Source organism: Melospiza melodia, chromosome 2 (genome assembly GCF_035770615.1).
Source record: "Melospiza melodia melodia isolate bMelMel2 chromosome 2, bMelMel2.pri, whole genome shotgun sequence".
In the NCBI taxonomy this organism is placed as follows: domain Eukaryota; kingdom Metazoa; phylum Chordata; class Aves; order Passeriformes; family Passerellidae; genus Melospiza; species Melospiza melodia.
The window spans coordinates 118,714,284-118,732,306 of NC_086195.1; the positions used below are offsets into that span (position 1 = coordinate 118,714,284).

General features: G+C 43.8%; 1 protein-coding gene across 2 annotated transcripts in view; it reads left to right on the top strand.

The window, feature by feature from the left end:
- Positions 1-305: 305 nt before the first annotated feature.
- The window catches only part of SLC9A7 (solute carrier family 9 member A7), a 67,345-nt gene continuing 49,627 nt past the window's right edge, over positions 306-18,023 (top strand). For both annotated transcript variants that reach the window (XM_063149714.1, XM_063149715.1), the window contains exon 1: positions 306-573. In XM_063149714.1, the coding sequence (XP_063005784.1) occupies positions 306-573 (268 nt within the window). The remainder of the gene's footprint in view (positions 574-18,023) is intronic.

The window sequence follows — 18,023 nt, forward strand, 5'->3', positions numbered from 1 at the left end:
CTCCGCCGGGCGGGGCTGGGCCGGGCCGGGCCGGGCTGGGCTGGGCTGGGCCGGGCCGGGCACGGCGGCAGCAGCGGCCCCCCGTCCTCCCGGCGGAGCGGCGTTGGCCCGGCGGGGCTGCGCCTTTAAGGGGCCGGGAGGCGGCGGCGGGCGGGCTCCTGCGCGCCGGGGCCGCTCCCTCCCGCCCTCCTTCTCCCTTCCCCGCTCCCTCCCCCGCCGGCCGGCCGGGCGGGCGGTGGGCAGTGCCCGAGGGCCGCCGCCGCGGGAGGGGCGCGGAGCCCCGCGGCATCGCGGCTCCCGCAGCCATGGCCGGGCCCCTGCGCCGCCGGCTCCCGCCGCTCCCGCTGCTCCTGCTGGCGGCCGCGGGGCTGCGAGCGGCGGAGCGGAGCGGCGGCAGCAGCAGCGCCATGGAGGAGCTCGCCACCGAGAAGGAGGCGGAGGAGAGCCACCGGCAGGACAGCGTGAGCCTGCTCACCTTCATCCTGCTCCTCACCCTCACCATCCTCACCATCTGGCTCTTCAAGCACCGGCGCGTCCGCTTTCTCCACGAGACCGGCCTGGCCATGATTTACGGTGAGTCCCGCCGGGGCCTCAGCGCCGGTGTCAGCCCCGGCAGGTGCCGGGAGGGGCAGGGGGCGGCGGAGGGCCCGGTACCGGCCGCGCCCCTCCGTGCAGCACCGAGCGCGGCGGGGGGGGCGGCAGCGCCCGGTAGGCCGAGCCCCGGGCAGGGCGAGCCCCTCGCCGCAGAGCCCGACCGTCTCCGCCGGTGCTCCTGGATCCCCTCCCCTACCAGCGCCTTTCCTGGGGCTGGGGACAGAAGGACACTGAGGGGGGATACACGGACCGCCGCCTCCCGTGCGGTGTCCTGCGGGAAGGTGGCCCCGCCGCCGCGGCCGTGCTGCCGGGGACAGCGCTCCGGTGACCCTCCCGCCGCAGAAAGGCAGCTCGCCGGCCGTGCTTCCAGCAGCGTGGAGTGCCGAGCCGTGCAGGTCATGGCAGAGATGACTTCGGAAAGCGCCATCGCGCTGCCCTCGCCGTGTGGCCGCTCCACGCGGAAAGGAGCGAGTGCAGCCGCCGGGTTTGCTGTCGGTGCGCTGCTGTCACCCGCGGTCCGCGTCTGCGGAGCCCGACCGACCGCAGTGACACTGACCAGACACCCTGACACTGGCTGCGGCTCATCCCGAGCCCTCCTGGTGGAACGGGGGCTCTACCGAGTTGTGTGCGCCCACTCCAGGCCCCTCTTCTCGGTGGATGTGAGTAAAGGGACGGTAAATCCCTCAGGAGAAGAAGCTGTGTCTCCCCTGCGTTTGTGGGGCTGATGGCCCGGAGGAGCTGGGCTCTGCAGGCTGGTGCTCATGGTGCTGGTCTGCTCTCCCTGGTGCTGCCAGTGGCTGGCACAGAGCAGAGAGGCGAGCCTGAGCTGGGCACGCAGAGCCCTCGCTCCGCGGGGATCTCCTCGGCTGCGCTCGGTGCGCGGTTCGCCACGCAGAGCACAGCGGGCTGCGGTGAAGAGCAGCCATCCACTTGAAAAATTATTTGTCTGCTGGTGATTGGCTACTGCCACAAGCGCCGGGGGCACTTCTTCTCCTTCGCCAGCGGAATCTGTTCCTGCTGAGCTCTGTGAAGCACCTGCCCGATGTTGGTCGGGATAAGCATATTGAGGGCAACCACACATGACAAATTCAGCACTCGAGGGGAGGGGGAAAGTGAAGCATTTCCTCCCCGATGAGTACTACTGCTCTTGAGAGCTATGTGATTGCTTGCAAAGCAGTGGAATTTTCCTCTGCTGATGCTTCCCTTAAACCATCCCAATTTGCTCTTAGTCACTGATCTCTTTGCTGCACTGCTCCGTACTTCACGTACGCTCATTGCTGAAAACTGACAAATTAACAACTGGGCACATAAGTAAGTTATGCACTGGCATGATAATGCTTAGCAGCTGAAAAGTGCCCAGGAGACAGTAGATTAACTGTGTGTATTGATCAGAAAAGAGACAGCGTAAGGTGGTATTGAAGATGTTTAGATATTACCCTAGTGTTGTCACCTTTGCAAAGTTCATTTAATATGTTTTTATGATCGCTTTAGTGGCTTAGTTTATGCTGAAAATGTCGTGTATGTGGGTGTGCTAATGCATGCAGTACAAGTGTCAGGGCATCAAGGGCATTTGGGTATGTGTTTTGATGAGCTGCGTGGGAAATGAGAAATTGTTCAGCTGGAGAGATTCTGCCTCTCATTAAACTCAAATTAGTTTGCTCTAACACGCAGTTCATGATCTGTGAAAGGGTTGTTAGGTTCCCAATTTGATGTGCAAATGATGAAATTTTGTCTTAGGAAAGGCACTATCTTTTTCAGCCCCACTGGCAGCATCCATAAAAGAATAATTGGCTCAAACTGTTACATTTTCTAGGTGTGCCCTCACTTAAATAATTTTACCTTTGTAGATTGTTCCCCAATATACTTGCCTTCTAAATGAGTCCCCTTGTTATATCAAAATACATGCTGTTCTCCCTCCGAAACAAACTGACTCTTGCCTTTTCATGGCAAACATCCTAGGAAACATGTTTAGTATGTTCAGTTCCTACCTAATGTGGTTAACCTCCATGCTGGTAAAGTTCTGCTGAGACCTGGCTTCACTTTAACATTTCATAGACTTTCCATGTGTGCTCTAGCACGCAGAACATTGCAGCAAGTGCCATAGTAACTTTCTGTTATACTTCTGCTAACTGGGCTTAGGTCTCCTCTTCCTTCCTTGTTGTTTAAAAGACAGCAGTTAAACTGATAGATGGTTTTCTATTTTGCTGATAACTTGCTATCTGAGAAATGCACTTTTTAAAAAGTTGTATATCTATTTAAAGTGCATACGTTTGATCACTCTGCCTTAAACACAAAATCATAAGGCAGTATGTCAAAGAAAGAGTTGGTAGTCCTAAAAGCACACATATCTATTAGTGCCAAATAGAATTGAATTCTAGCATTGAAACTGTAACAAGGGTGCTGCTCTGTGGAAATTAAATAATAGCAAGTGTCGGCTGCTCCACCAACTGTATTGCTAATATTGCTAAGGCGAGTTATTACAGAACAATTTAAAAAAGTCTGACACAACCCAAGCAAACACCAATCCACAATAGAGAAATAAGGGAATTGAAACTTTGCTGACACATAGTATTTCAGCTAGAGATAGTGATCATGGTGCTTGCTTTTCTTAGTGTTGGTCTGAGCTGGAGGATCAAGTATTCCAACAAGTTTTTCCTGAAGAGGTTCAGTGGCAGCTTTGTTTTCCAGGCTTCTTGGATCTTTACCAAGAAGCATCACCATGTAGTAGGAGCAACAGGACATGGACCATGGTCCTGGACAGCTCAGGGTGGGCTTAAGGGCGGGAGGTGATGGTGGGCCCTTGTTACTCTGCTCCTTAGGAGGCAGCCACCCGGAGAGGTAGATGTCTCCCAGCAGAAGCAGGGGCATCGCTGCCACTAGGCAATTACTTTGTCCCTTTTCAGGAGTGGTAATTCAGGCAACTGGCCACCCATGAATCAGCATAGGTGTCAGTCCTATCAGGAGCCTTCTTGTCTGTGGGCCACACGTGCTAGTGCTGCCGATGAAAGCAAAAGCAAGTTGGACTTGGGTACGGTGAAAGAAAAACAGTATATGAAGAGGAACATAATGCTTCTGTTACCTTTTGTGGAACACAAATGAGAGAGAAGCTGTAAATCTTCAGGATAAAAACATTATATCTGTTCCGCTATACTCTGTATCAGACTAAGTTTCTGTATCCACAGAGTAGATACAGAAAAGGTCTATTTTTAGCTCATCTGGCTGCAGTGCTCTCTGTTAGAATTCTAGTATCTATCTACACATACTAGAGATGACCTAACTCATCTCCACTGCCAGCAAAATAATGTCAGTCTTGGTTTTTAATAAGCCACTTTGACATAAGCCTCCTAATACTAGGTTTAGGATCATAACTGAGCAGCCAGTTTTGAGAACATTATCCTTTCTCTGGCAACCTGCTTGTTCTTCCTGAATATTATTTTAAATCACTTTGTTACAGGCTTTTAAAATTAGTCTTGCACAGCTTTTTGACTGCTCAGTATGTTTTAATTGTAACACAAATCTTTTCTCTAAGCTTGCTTTATGGTGTGTGTGGCTGGATAGAAAAATTATAAATTCTTCTTTTGAGAGAAATGTAGAAGAAATGCTATATAGCTTTTATTAACCTGCATGTATTTCAGATCTGCTCTTCAGGTAGGGGTAGTTGGATAGCTTATAATTGCTGGTATTTCTGAAATATCTTTGGAGTACAATCTACCTACAGTCCTCAGGGCAGTGATTTTGGTTTTTTTTCTTTGTTTCTGTGGGTTGAGGTGTTGCTGTTTCTTGTGGGTTTGGGGGTTTTGTTAATTTGTTTCTAAAAGGGTAGTGTATTTAATGAAGATAAATTAGTTCATTTTTATGTTTGTTAACTTCATCTTCATGAGAAGTTTTGTCAAATCAGCACCAGAATACCGTCTGATCATGACATAAGCCAAAGAAGAGAGAAATGGCAATTTGGATTTCTTTTGCTTGAGGAAGTCTTTGGTGACACACCTGGGTGTAGAAGTTGGCACTGCTCTGCAGCACTGTGTAATTGTAGGAACCACACAAAGGCTGAAGGGGAAGGTGGTCCTCTGCACGTCCTGTAATTCTCATCTAACTTAGCAAGCCATCACAGACAGATGCCAGGTCTGTAATACTGCAGAGCCCACAGACCTGCCTGCCTCCTGCTCCTGTGTGAGTGCTCTGGTGTGTTGGCTGGAGTGTGCTGAGCTGAGGGGAGGTGACCTGATGTCTGCTGCACCAGCTTGTTGTCAGAGTGAGGTGGTTCCGTGGCAGGTTAATGGTGCACATGTCTGGGCCCTGTAGGACCTGGAGGTTTTCCTTTGTCCACTTCAGAAATTTCTTTTGGAACCACTTCCAACTTTTCTTTGCTGCTTTGCAGTAGAAAGATGTCTCTGAACAGGTCTGCCAATGATTCTTCCTGAAAGAACACAAGGACTGAACTGGTCTGTAGATGAGAGCATCTGCAGCATTTCTAGTAATTTCTGTTCTTGGTGTAGATGAGAAAACAGAAAAGGAGATGGTGAGGGAGTCTATAAAAGCTATCAAATCCAACAGGATGCCCGGAATTACTTCTCAGGTGCTGATGGTGTCCCCATCTCAGTGTGTCTTTATTCAGTTTTTGGGGGTCTATGTTTCTGGCAAGAGGTTGATGGGAGAGAGACCTGGGTTCTCACCTGTCTCCTTTTTGTTTGGTAAAGTAGGCCTTTGTTTTAAAGATGGTGAGAGAGAGGTGAAAGGGAAAGTTTATTTGGCTGTGTTAACAGAAATCTGTGTGGCAACTAGTGTGTAATCTTATCTGTGGATTTCACAATACTGCATTCTAAATTTTATGTAATGAACTGTAATTGGTCATTCAAACAGAATGAGCAAATCAGATATTGTTCTTTTAGACATTTAATTTTAAAATGTTGTGCTGAGTAGAAGAGGTTATAGATGTGTATTCCTTTGCAGTGCATCTTTAATAACCCTTCTCAATTCCTGTGCTATAGAAAGATTAGAATACCTGAATAGTGAAATCGCCTTCACCCAAAGTAATTATCCCTGCATCAGGAAGTGCTTCTGGGTCACCTGTGCAGGGCACCATTGAGGAGTATCTGTGCAACCTGTGAAACACCTTTATAAATTACTGTGTGTCCTGGGCTCACTAACAGAGGGACTAGAGAGAACTCTAGACCTCTGCTCTGTGTGCTCCCAGCACAAGTGGAAGCAGATGTAAGCCTTGCCTCTGACTTAGCCAAACCCTCCCTTGTCAAGGGTTTGGCCTGGACTCCAAGCCAGGATGGTTTCCTGCAGTGCACGGAGATAGCTCTGGAAGCAGTGATGGGAAGGCTCGATTCCCTGTCACAGAAAATTGTCATGGTTCAGCTAGCCATGATCCTCTTATATCCTCAGTCCCTTTGTGGGTGCATAGCAGCCCTTTCCCCCACTCCTTCCTTCTGAAAGTTGGGCTCCCCTCACCTATTGGCTCTGCAGAGTAGTTGAAAACATCTTAGAGAGCTGGGTGAAACCTTTTCCTTCTTCTGCTAGGGAGCTGTTCCCATCCAACCATTATCTCCATTAGACAGAGGCAGCAGCTTCACCCTCAACTGATTTAGAAACCAGATATATCTGAAGCAGGAACCTCAGCTCCACAATTATTAAAGAAAAAAGAAGGTTAGAGGACACAGTTTGCATTCTAGAACTATCTATCTTGGCCTGTTAGGGGCCAGAAGTAAAAATATTTGGCAGTTCCTGTCTAAGTCTTTAACAGGTGTTGTGTACCATGGATGCTCTCTCCTTGCCTACGTGCTGAATGCTCTGAGTCCAGCACTGGGCTGTGAACTTTCCCTGTGTGTTTGACACAGCCCCAGTATTTAACTCGAGTCTGTTGTTTCCATGCTGACAGCCAGAAATACCAGCTTGTAGACTCTTTTTTTCCCCCCAACACAGAGTACTTATTTGTGACTCAGGATTAAAGCTTTATCCCCGTTAAATACTGAATATAGCCTTTCTTGCCCTGCTTTACACAAAGTGGTGTCTACATTGAAAGAATGTGATACATGCAATTTTTTTAGAGGTGTGTTTATGTTGAAGGGTTTTTTACTAGTGTTGTAAAGAACACAATCATTCTCAGCAGTTCAGATCTTTTTGTGTACCAGACATAGACAATTTAGCTAAAATGCACTGCTTTTTCTCCCCTATTAAAAAGCACTTCAGCCTGCAATTAACCAAGTGTGAAAGGAGAAAAGCAAAATTGTGGGAAACTTTTGGTTTGGGTTTTTTTTCCATGTCCTGAAATCAGACAAATCACTTTTCTTCAGAAGTACTTAAAGAGCTTATGATGGAAGAAACTGTTGGAGTTTTTTCTTTTACTGTGGAGAAAGAGTTGAAGGCTCCCTCTAAATTGAAGTTGAGGAGATGAGCTCTGCTCTCAGCCAGAGGAGGTGTGTGGTTTCTTGTGCTTTCTTTAGGCTTTGGTATTCTGTGTTGCTTTTCAAAGGAATACCAAAGAAGCTGACATGGCTGAAAGCTCTTCATTTCTCTTGATGCAGATGTGTGTGTGAGTGGTGCATGGAGAAAGCCCACATGGCAGAGCTCAGGTGGGTCAGCTCTGCTGCCAGGGCTGTCTGTGGGATGGCTACACCGCTGTCCCCAAAGCTCAGCAATGGGGTGGAGCTGCTGCCACGGAGGGTCCTGGCCCCAGTGCCACCCTGGTGGGACTTGTGGGTGTGCTGTAGCCTGGGCTACTCCTCCACAGCTGCCACTTTCTCTGTTCGTAGCTTTTTTCAAAATGTCTCTTCCTTGTTGAAACAGGTCTGTAGTAGATGGTTTTAAAGGCAGCTGAAACCACCAGAATACCCGTTGCATATTTTAAGTGTATTTGAGTGTGCTATTGATTCCTCTTCTGTTACCCTGTAAGCTCCTTGGAGAGGGGAGTTTGAACAGCAGACCTGTGGGTCTTGATGTGCTGGATTTGTAGAAATGTTTAGATAAAGTGGTCTGCTTATTCAGAATGCCATGCCTTTCCATAGCTGTCTTCAATTCTCACTTAGACTTAAAAAAATTAAGCTAGGATTGAGGAGATTATTTTTTTTAAGGTAAGTTTGATGTGTTCACCTGCTATCTTATTATAAAACTGGGGGACTATTCCTAACAATAAAAGGGATGGAAACAAAGGAGCATGCTACAAAAGGATTCTAAAATGCAATTAACTTGTCTGTGCATAAGATGACAGTTTTTAACGTGCTGGCTGTTTATGGAAGTGTGGTGTGTGCACCTGCACTTCTTGCCATCAGTAGCAAGGTGAAGAGAAGGCTGCTCATGTGGCTTGGTGTCACCTATGTGTGACAACCTTCCCTGTGTCAGCTCTGCAGCAGGGCACCCACGTCCATGAGCAGCGCCAGCACACTGGGAATGGAGTTATTGCTTCTGAGGCTCAGAGGCTGTCCCATCAATTCCAGAGCTGGATTCAATATGAAAACTGCTGTTAACCTCTGCCATTGCTTTCAATATGAGATACTAACAGAAAGATGTTGTAGCTGATGATAGTTTAAAAATAGCAAGTGACCCACATGGATATGACTGGCTTATGGTTTTTACTCAGAATCCATTAAAATGAATGCTATTGCTTCCACACTAATTCTAAGAAATTATTTCCCCCACACATGCACTTCTTAGCACCTGACATCATCCTTCAGTAGTGAAAGGGAACCTGCATTTTAAGTGTCGTGTGCCTCTCTGCTGTTGTTTTACTGCTGCACAATCCTTCCTATTTCTCATTCCTTTGTGACAGTCTTCATTGTACTTACTGATTGTGTAATGACCTTTCTCCTGAAAAGATTTTCCTCATCCATGAGAAAACTTGACTGTTCTTAAAGTGCCTTCTTGGTGAGTGAATACCAACTTATTTTAATTGGCTTTTAGCCTTGCTGTGTAATTGGTGCTTTAGAAGTTAGGCTCCCTAGAAGAGTGCAAAGTGGCAAACACAGAGTGCTCCCTGGCTAGCTGGAGGAAAGGGTATTCACAGGAGAATTGAAGCAGTGACTGCAGTTGGCATCACTGGCTACACTGCAGTTTTGCACTCTGGAAAATACAGGAAAAATATGGAAAAATAAAACTGGTGTAAAGGTTTATTTCTGTTGTGGAAGTGCCATCTCATTCTTTCTCCTGGGTTATCTTTGATATTTTAGTTGCTTATTATATAATGTTATATATTAAGAAAAGAGGAGGCTGACTGTAAGTGACCTTCCACAGACATGCCTGGCAGGTTTGGCTGTTGCATCCTCTCCTGGCTCACAAAATTCAAGTGGGCACTTCTGCTTGTTTGGTTTGTCTTGAAGATTTTCACTTTGAGAGGCATCTTTATGCTCTGCACAGCATAAAGGGTGTGGCTTTGTCATACCTATCTGCAGTACTAGTGTCTTTCAGGGAATGTATTCCCACCAGACATGGGTTACAGTGAATTATTATTGGAAGAAGACGAGTATTTTGAAGATGGGTGAAATAAATTTAATGCTGGAATAGACTTTTACATAAGCAAATGAGTGTCAGGACACTGTTTCAGGCTAACCTTTATTGCCTGTGATCTCTGCACAGCAGTATGTCTGACTTGGCAAAAATTTGCTTATGAAGTTGATTTTTATATCTAGAGACTCTTAACCTTCTTTCAGCTATGTTCACTCATGGTAAAGTAATATGTGTACACACACAAACACACACAATCTCTTTCTGATTATCTTTTACAGAGATACATAGATATAAAATTAATCTTTTCCTCAGCTCTACGTGACTGGAGAGTTAGTGAGTGATCTCCTAATGATGATCTGCTTGTTAAGCTGCAGTAACAAAACACAATTGCAGCATACTCTGATTATACGTGTGCCTGCATGAAAGAGAGAAATGTCAACATAGATATCTTGGTGATACTTAGTACTTGATTATGTCCCCCATTTCCTCAGGGAGCCATAAAAAGGGTTTATTGCTTTTGCTGGCAAATGCTTGAGTCTACTTGTTTCAACATTTTCATTTTTTGATCCTAATGGTTTTGGGATCTCTTCCAAAGTATAAAAGATGGGACAGTTACTTTTTTTTTTTTTTGTTCTCTGTACCTCAAACACAAATATCTAACCTCATTGTATCAGGTTCTTATGATGTTAGATAGTGTTTTGTCAATCCTAATCACATATAGGAGAACTTTTGCAGTATCTTTTCTTCATACACATGATATAGCCCCTCTTTTAAAGACTGAAAGGCTGGGGCAGGAGGTGTAGGCATGATCTACTCTGCATTTATGATCACTTTATCCTTAGCCTGTGAAAGCTAAAGGCCCCATCAGGGTCTCAATCTTCTAGGTACTGCATAAACTTATAGTTATGTTCTTAAAACAAAAACCAGACAACCCTAGAGATTGTCTTTACCTCTGTTACCAGGCCACGAGTTGTTTTTCTACATTCGGTGCTTCCTCTACTGCAGTTCTAAGAGAAGGTTGAAACTCCCACAATTTTTGAAACATGATGTTTTTACAATTTTTTAGCCTCCTTTTGCTCTTCTTCCTTCATTTGCATGATGATGACACATCAGCCTTGCTCTCCAATGGTTCCTGTGGGTATTGCAATTGTCATGTGTTTTAGCTCTCTGAGAAATTTTTTTATGCTGACTGCCTGTTTTTTGTGGGACTCTCCTAACACGCTTCCCTTGTTACTTCATTTCTCTCCATGGTGCATCCAACAGTTTATTTTAAAGCTGACAGCCTGGATTCCTTTCCATACATCAGACCTACTTTTTTTTTTTTCCTTTCTAAACTAAAAACCTTTGCTCACTTCTCTGCCTCATGGGAATGTGAGGATTGGCTCAATATTAGAATGGCTGAAATAGCTTGTCATTTTTATCTTCCTCCTGCTACCACAGTCTCCATCACTGAGACTGGTTCCCCTGACCACTAATGGAACTATCTGTGCCTTGTCTTCACCTGTAAGCTGCTGCTTAGGCTGTGGAAGATATTTCTAGGTAACATGTGAGTAAGGCATGAATTCCTGTCTCTCTACATATCTGCAGTCCATTCTACAGGCTTTCACTTCAACATTGGCTCTTTTGAGATTCTGTTTTTCAAGGCACAGGAGAATTTTGTTCTGATTAAACTTTTGCTGCCTGTGTTATAAGAAATTTTTTTCCCTGACCCTCTCTTGCTTTGTTTCTGTGTTCTCAGTTGTCCTCAGCAAAATGAAAGATAAAGATGCCAGTATCTCTAGGACCATTTAACCATAACAAGAATCAAACTAATGTTTTTTAACTTGCTAAGAGACTGTGTCAAGACCAAAACCGACTTTTTAGCCCTTATATACTTTAAAAAAAGGCCTGAAGTTTGACTCATGAGCAATGTATGGATTTCACAGCTATGAGAAGAAAGCTTGGACCATTGAGACTATTTACCACCAGGGTTATGATATAGAATTTTCCTTGAACAGTAAGCAAGGAAATTTGAGTTAATTTGTAACAGTTATAATAAGTAACATGTTTATAACAAGTTTGTAAAAAAAGCAGTCTTTCAGTAAGTTAAACCTTCCAAGATCCCCAGAAGAGTTAAAGGCAGGAAAGGGCAATGCATAAGAAGAATAACTGGAGCTTTTGTAATTATGTTAACGTGCCAGAATCCCAGTGATGCAACATGTGCATGGCATTTTTGATCCTTGAACAGATCGCATTTGACCCATGTGTGTGCACCCACACACAAACATGCACACCTCTGAGCTGAATTGCTCACTTTCCAGAATAGCCTGTTCTTGTGTAATACCCTGTCTGAGCACACAGACAGACTTCTGATGTTTCTCTTGGTTGGAAACACTATTTCTTTGCATTTGACTTTGTATAGGAAATATTCCATTTTACATGTGGATATGGTATTTTTTTTTAATAACACCAGAAAAACATTTCAACTGAAACTTAGATTCTTAATTCTGTTGTCCTGATATGAGCATATGTTGTGTGGAGAATATAAAAAGTCTGTGAATCATATGCTGAGATAAATATATGCCTGTGGAAAGGGGGTACACCTGAAGTTAATAGTTAGGTACTCTCCAAAATTTACCTGCTCTTACTGTAGGTGGTTTTCCTGTTACATTCTATTTGCCTTACTGGTTGAGAGGATTGGGACAGCAGCTTGTTGACAAATGCAGATTTATGGGAAGTTCCTGTTGAAACAGGGGCTTTCTGAGGCTTGGAGGCAGTGAACTGGTGAAAGCAGGAAGGTGTTCTAAAGCTCTTTTAAAGGTTTGGGAGGACATTACTGATTTCTGTTAGCAGCTGTTTGCCAGAGATCCTTTCCATACTGCTGGGCTTCAAAGCTAAGGAAAATAAATTTGAAAACAGTATTGTATGTTTAAAATGTCTGATATGTCTGGAACAAAGCTGGTTTTCATACTGTAACTTGAACTGACCAAGTTTCTTGGACCAGGAGTTACTACTACTGGGATGTCCCATTTGCAGGACATCTTCTGTTAGGCAAGTGGTTGTATTGGCCAGGAAAGTTTATCTATGACCTAGGATTTGATGGGCTTGAGAATCAAGCAGCCTTGTTGTAAGCTTCAGTGAGCAGGGGGTCAGTCAGAACTGATGTGACCTAACCTGGCCAGAAGGAGTTGCACAACAGATTCCTGCAGCAAAAGGTACCCCAAGGAGAAATGCTTGTCTGAATTGTGTCTGCAGAGAGAGATGAAGGCAGAGGACTCAGTCAGGCTTATTGCAATGGCCTGAGATGCTGACTGTGGGAAGACAGAAATATCGGGGGTGATAAGAATTTCTTTTAGTGGTGGCAAATCAATGGCTGAAAAACTAGAAGCTTTCTGCAAAGAAGAAAAATATTCTGATTTATTAGTCTAGTTTTCCTTGCTCTATTCCTGTGCTATTTGCTTGACCTTTCTATTTAGTCTGTGGGTCACAGTCCAGTAACCTCAAATCTTTGAGATAATAAATAGGAAATCCTGAAAAAGAACACTTTCTCTTAGGAACTTAACAAAGGAGGGGAGTCTTGGCTGTGACTGGCATTAGGCTGTTGAGGTAAATAGTGACGAAGGCTTTCAGAAGCCAATGTCAGTTGCACCATCTCTGAACCACCACAAGTAAATGGCTCAGCCCTTAAAAAATATTTTTAGTCACCCATTTATGCAGCTGTTTTTTTCTTTGTATTCCTCCTTGCTTAGTACACCTACAGGAACAGTATGATAGCAGGGAGTAGGGGAATAGTTGGGCTAATGCTGCTCATCAGCCTGAAGCTGGAACCCAGGTTTTATCACTGCCTGTTTATATGAGTTGGAGAAAAAAGAAGTGTGTGTATTTACAGCTCCATGAGAAGTATCCAAGCGCTGTAAAACATTTCATTTTAATTTTTGCCTCTTAAAGATGGAAAATAATACTCGGTCTGAAGTGCAACAGGGAAGGTTTGCTCAAGACAGCTTGGGAAACTCACTGCTGAATCAGATCATGAGCTGTGATTCTGTCCTTGCTCAGAGATTTCCGTCAGTGCTGCCTTTACAGTTCCAGGAAAAGCGGAACCTCTGCTCTGAAGCAGGTGATGCTGTGCATGCTCTTTGCTCTTGCAATGATCACACAGGCCCAGCTAAGCATGATCTGACTCTGCATATCTACCTGTGCCTGCCACACATCCATGTTCCTCCTGTGTTATAGCCAAGCAAAGTAGGCAGGCTGCCACCTCTCTCACAGGACAAGTGTGAGTTAGAGACTGGGGGGTGCTGGAGTGCCCATGGATCTTAACCCAGCACAGAGGAGTGCAGTGGCTTCTTTCTTTCTAGTCAACTACTATAAAAACAGGTGACTAATTTTTTTTTTTTTTTCAAGGGTATCTTAGTATTGGTAAAACAACCAATGGGGGGTTTCCTGCCTTGTGGGGTTTTGGTGTTTGCCACAAGTGTCTTCATATTGGCCATTGTGTGCATTGCTCATGTTGCAAGATCCTCTCAGTCCTTTATTTCCATTTGATTTGGTGCAATTTTTAGTTACTGTTGCGTCACAGACATATTTTATGAAAAATACTTTTGCCAGGATTTTTCCTCCTGAGAAGCTGGGAGGCCTCAGAAACGAAATGTAAACAATTATTATCTGCTGCTGTGGAATGCAACAGGGGGATCTGTGATTGGTCCCATGTGGTTGTTTCTAATTAGTGGCCCATCACAGTCCAGCTGTCTGGGACTCTCTGGTCAGTCCCAAGATTTTATTATTCCATTCCTTTCCTTCCCTTGCTAGCCTTCTGATGAAATCCTTTCTTCTATTCTTTTAGTATAATTATAATATATAATTTTCTTTTAATATAATATATATAATAAAATAATAAATCAGCCTTCTGAAACACTGAGTCAAGATTCTCATCTCTTCCCTTGTCCTGGGACCACTGCAAACACCACCACACTGTTGTGGCAGAAGGATTGTGGCACACCTTGTTAACTTTGAGCTGAATTTAATGGTAAGTTTTCCACTTAGACTGCTGGAAAATATGATCTTTTACTCAGAGAGTAATTAAAACTAAATCCAGTCCTCAAAGCAAGTACTTTAGTAGTGACCAGTCCTTATGCAGGATAATGAATATGTGAATTTTATATCTGTAGTGATATTGTCTGCCAATTTTTTTTTAAATTGTTATGTTTGTGGCCTACAACTTGGCAGCCTGACACTGAGTATTTTCCCAATGATCTGGCAGTTCAGTCTGTCAGCATTTAGCACGAGCAATTGGGCACACCTTTTGTCAGTGCTTTGCTATTTTAACAAATATGACAGTTTCTCCTGCACCCATCTGGATCTCATAGCCTGAAACATTTTGGTAACAGTGATAATGCTGTGCTCATCCCCAAAGTCCTGTTGTTCCTTTTGAAATATTACAGCTATTTATTCCAGAAGAATATGGTAGGCTGAAGAGTCTTACTTGCTTTCTCAGGATAATTAGCTCTAATCCCAAAACTGGTTCTCTATGCCTGAATCTAACAGCCAGGTAAAACTTCACTGTAAGGAGCAGTTATTCAATTTGATTTCCCATTTATTGTTACTTTACCTGCTCACATTTCATAATAATTCCTCTTAAACTGATACAGCTTGTAAAAAGAAAAAAAATCTTTTTACTGGGTTTCATTTGCAACTGCGTAATTTATTTTTAGAATTTGGGAGAGATTTTTTCTTTTTATTTCCATTGGGCTCTAGCAAAAGCAGTGTGAAGCTGGTTTGCCTGCTGCTGAGGAAAGGCTCACTGAAGCAGTAATTCTCTTGAGGTCCTTGAAATGAATAGGCATTGCAGCAATAATTTTTCTTCTCTCAATAACTATTTTAACTGCTGCAGCTTCAGAACACATCAGGACCTGACATGGACATACTTTTGTACAGAAGCAGCAGAAAGCCTTACAATACCTTTTACAATTGCAACAATGTTTCAGCCTATTTGTAGCCTCTTTTTATTTTTGTCCTTCCTTCTTTCTGTGAGTTACTGATCCCTAAATAAAAAGGAATGGGGAAAGGTAGCCCTTCTGCATATTTGAGAGGGAAGGTACTGTGAAAAAACTTATTTATACAGAAGCACATCTGATTTCTGAACTAGAACATTTAAATGATACAGTGCTTCATAAACCATTTTTACTCAATTCCCACCTTTCCTGTTTTGTTTGTAGTGTGTATGTTTTCTAGCTGACCGTTGTACAGATCAGCAAATCTTCAGTGCATGCTCTGAAAACTTGAATTTTCTTTGGATTGATTTTCATTATGGCCCTATTGCCATTCTTTACAATCTGAAGAAAGCCTGCATTCATAGGGATTACTGCATCTGCAAAGGATGAAGAATAAGTAGGAATGATGAACTCCAGCAGTCATGAATGGGCAGATTGTCCTGGGCATTTATTCAGTTGTCAGTATGTTGTGGAGTATTTGGGCTGAAAAAAATGTTAGCATTGGGTAACATACTCTTTTTATTAAAAGCACAGTAGAGTACTCAGAGATGGTGTATAGTCCAAGACACACTAGTACAGCACATGCTGTCTTTCTTCCTAAGTGTGATTGATTTGTTTATTTCTCACTGAAAGCTTGTAATTTTGTTTTTTAATTCTCCTTTCCATTGCTAGCTCTGCTTATCTTATCAGACAAGTCTTATCAAAAGGTGCTTACAATTCTGAGTGGGATGCTGCACTGTGTTATGCCAGGAGCACTGAGCAGGGAACACTCTGCTGTGCTGGCTGAAGATCAGAGTTGATTCTGGAGGCTGAAATGTTCCCTGTGTTTCTCAAATATAAATAGTACTGTGACCAAGAGTTGTGTGCCTGCATATTCCAATTTGCCCTTGGTGGGGTAGGTGTTGGTAAATGCAGGTTTTTTTTTTTTCCCCATGATGTTTGGATAAAGCACTTTAGCAGTTCTATCCTCAGTGATAACAATTTCTCCTGCAAAAGATGTTAATCAGGAGTAAATGACCACTGGGCAGCTGCTGTACCTTCAGGTGGCATACAGCACTTCCCAGTGCTCCATTAGTGGAGCAGTTTAGGAATATCTCATGTTGACAGCCTGGTTCAACTACAACCGACACTTCAAATAGATAAAACATGGGAAGCTAGTACAATGTAATTTAAAATAGAGAATTACATTGAAATTGTTTTGTAAGTGTTTTGGAGGGTATGTGTGAGTAGGGTGTCTGGTACAGACATGTCTTGACCGCCTGGGGCTTCTGATTCCATTGGCAGTAGCTGGTTTAGCAGCTGCACAAACAAAAATATGAAATAAAAATACAGCATTTCAGTGAGTGTCATTTATTGCAAACAGTGTTAATATTCTGGTCTGAAAAAGGTTTTCTTGCCTTTGAGATTTCACTATAGAATCCCTTCTGTTTGAGTCAACAAGCAAGTATAGCCAGACTTTGATAGAGCTACTGAAGTGATGAATGTTAGTGGTGCTTTTTTGAAGACAATTTTCTCTGGACAGTGTTTTGCTACTGGTAATTTGCTACTGACAACTCTTGCATGAAGGCCTTTAAACAGCAAACGAAGAGCTTGGAAATAGCAGCTATTTCAGAGAGATGGAGAGAGAGGACAAGGCAGCAACAATGGGGAAAGGTTTTCCCTTGATGAAGACACAGTGCTATAGAAGCCACTTAGGGGCATATTTTGAACACTGCTTTTTTAGCTTTTAAATGAAACTATTTTGCCATTTTTAGGATCTTTGCTAGTGCTAGACTTGAGCACACAGTGGTGTGCTTTTTTGCACTTCTCTGCTGATGTATGTGTGTTCCCTGGTTTGACAGGTAATGGTGTGACTGCATTTCCTGACATCAGGACACCTGTGATTATTGCTCAGAGATGTTGTTAATTGAATATTTGCACTTCTGTAGACATCAGTTGCCCAGCTGTTAGCTGTCAGGCTGGATTTGTATTACTACAGCCATGTCACTGAGAAAATTTTTTTCATGTTCCTACTTGAAGATTTTGACAGGTCACACTGAAGGACTGTACAGTATGTTTGTGTGAACCAGCTTCCATGCTACTTCTGGCACAGAAAATTGAATAACAATGTCCAATATTACTACACCCCATGTTCATGTGGACTCCTAGGATATTTCACCAGGTGTCTGGATACTTCAAAAATGATGACTGTCATATTCATACTCAGAAAGTGTACCAGATCCATCTGTGCACTGCCTCTGCCCATTCTAAGGAAATGCACCATTGTGTTTGTTCCAGTGTGCTTTGGCTGCATTAGTGCAACTAGTTCTTTATCTTAGACTGAAGGATATTGTGTTTCCAGCAGCAGTGAGGGACAGCTCCTAGATACTGTTGGAGATAGTGTATCCAAAATAGCAAATCACCTCCAGCAGTTGGCTTGAAAGGCCTACTTCACTCATGGTGCCTCCGTTAGCTTCTAGCAGAGAACTTCCATGTGGTATATCAGGCTATTATCATGGAACATATTTCTGTAAAGTTTTCTTCCTTCCTTCTATTCCATTCAGACAGAACAAGAGGACACAGCCTCAAGCTGTGCTAAGGGAGATACAGGCTAGAATTAAGGAGGAAGTTTTTCACAGAAAGAGTGGTCAAATACTGGAATCATCTCCCCAGGGAGGTGGTGGAGTCACCATCCCTCGATGTGTTTAAACAAAGACTGGATGTGGCACTTGGTGCCATGATCTAGTTGAGGTGTTAGAACATGGGTTGGACTCGTTGATCTTAAAGGTCTCTTCCAACCTAGAAATTCTTTGATTCTGTGCTTCGTTGTGAATGTGATGTCTACTCCCGAGGTTCCCATGATCATCAAACCCTGAGATGCATTTGCAGAGCAGTGCTATGGCTTCATCTTGCAGGTGAGGAGCTGTGGCAAGGAACATAAACCTAAAGCATTCACTGCAGCTTTCAGCTGCTCCTTCCTGATGCCTGCAATTGGGATTTTCTTTTCTTATGCTCCCACATATGGTCTTGTGT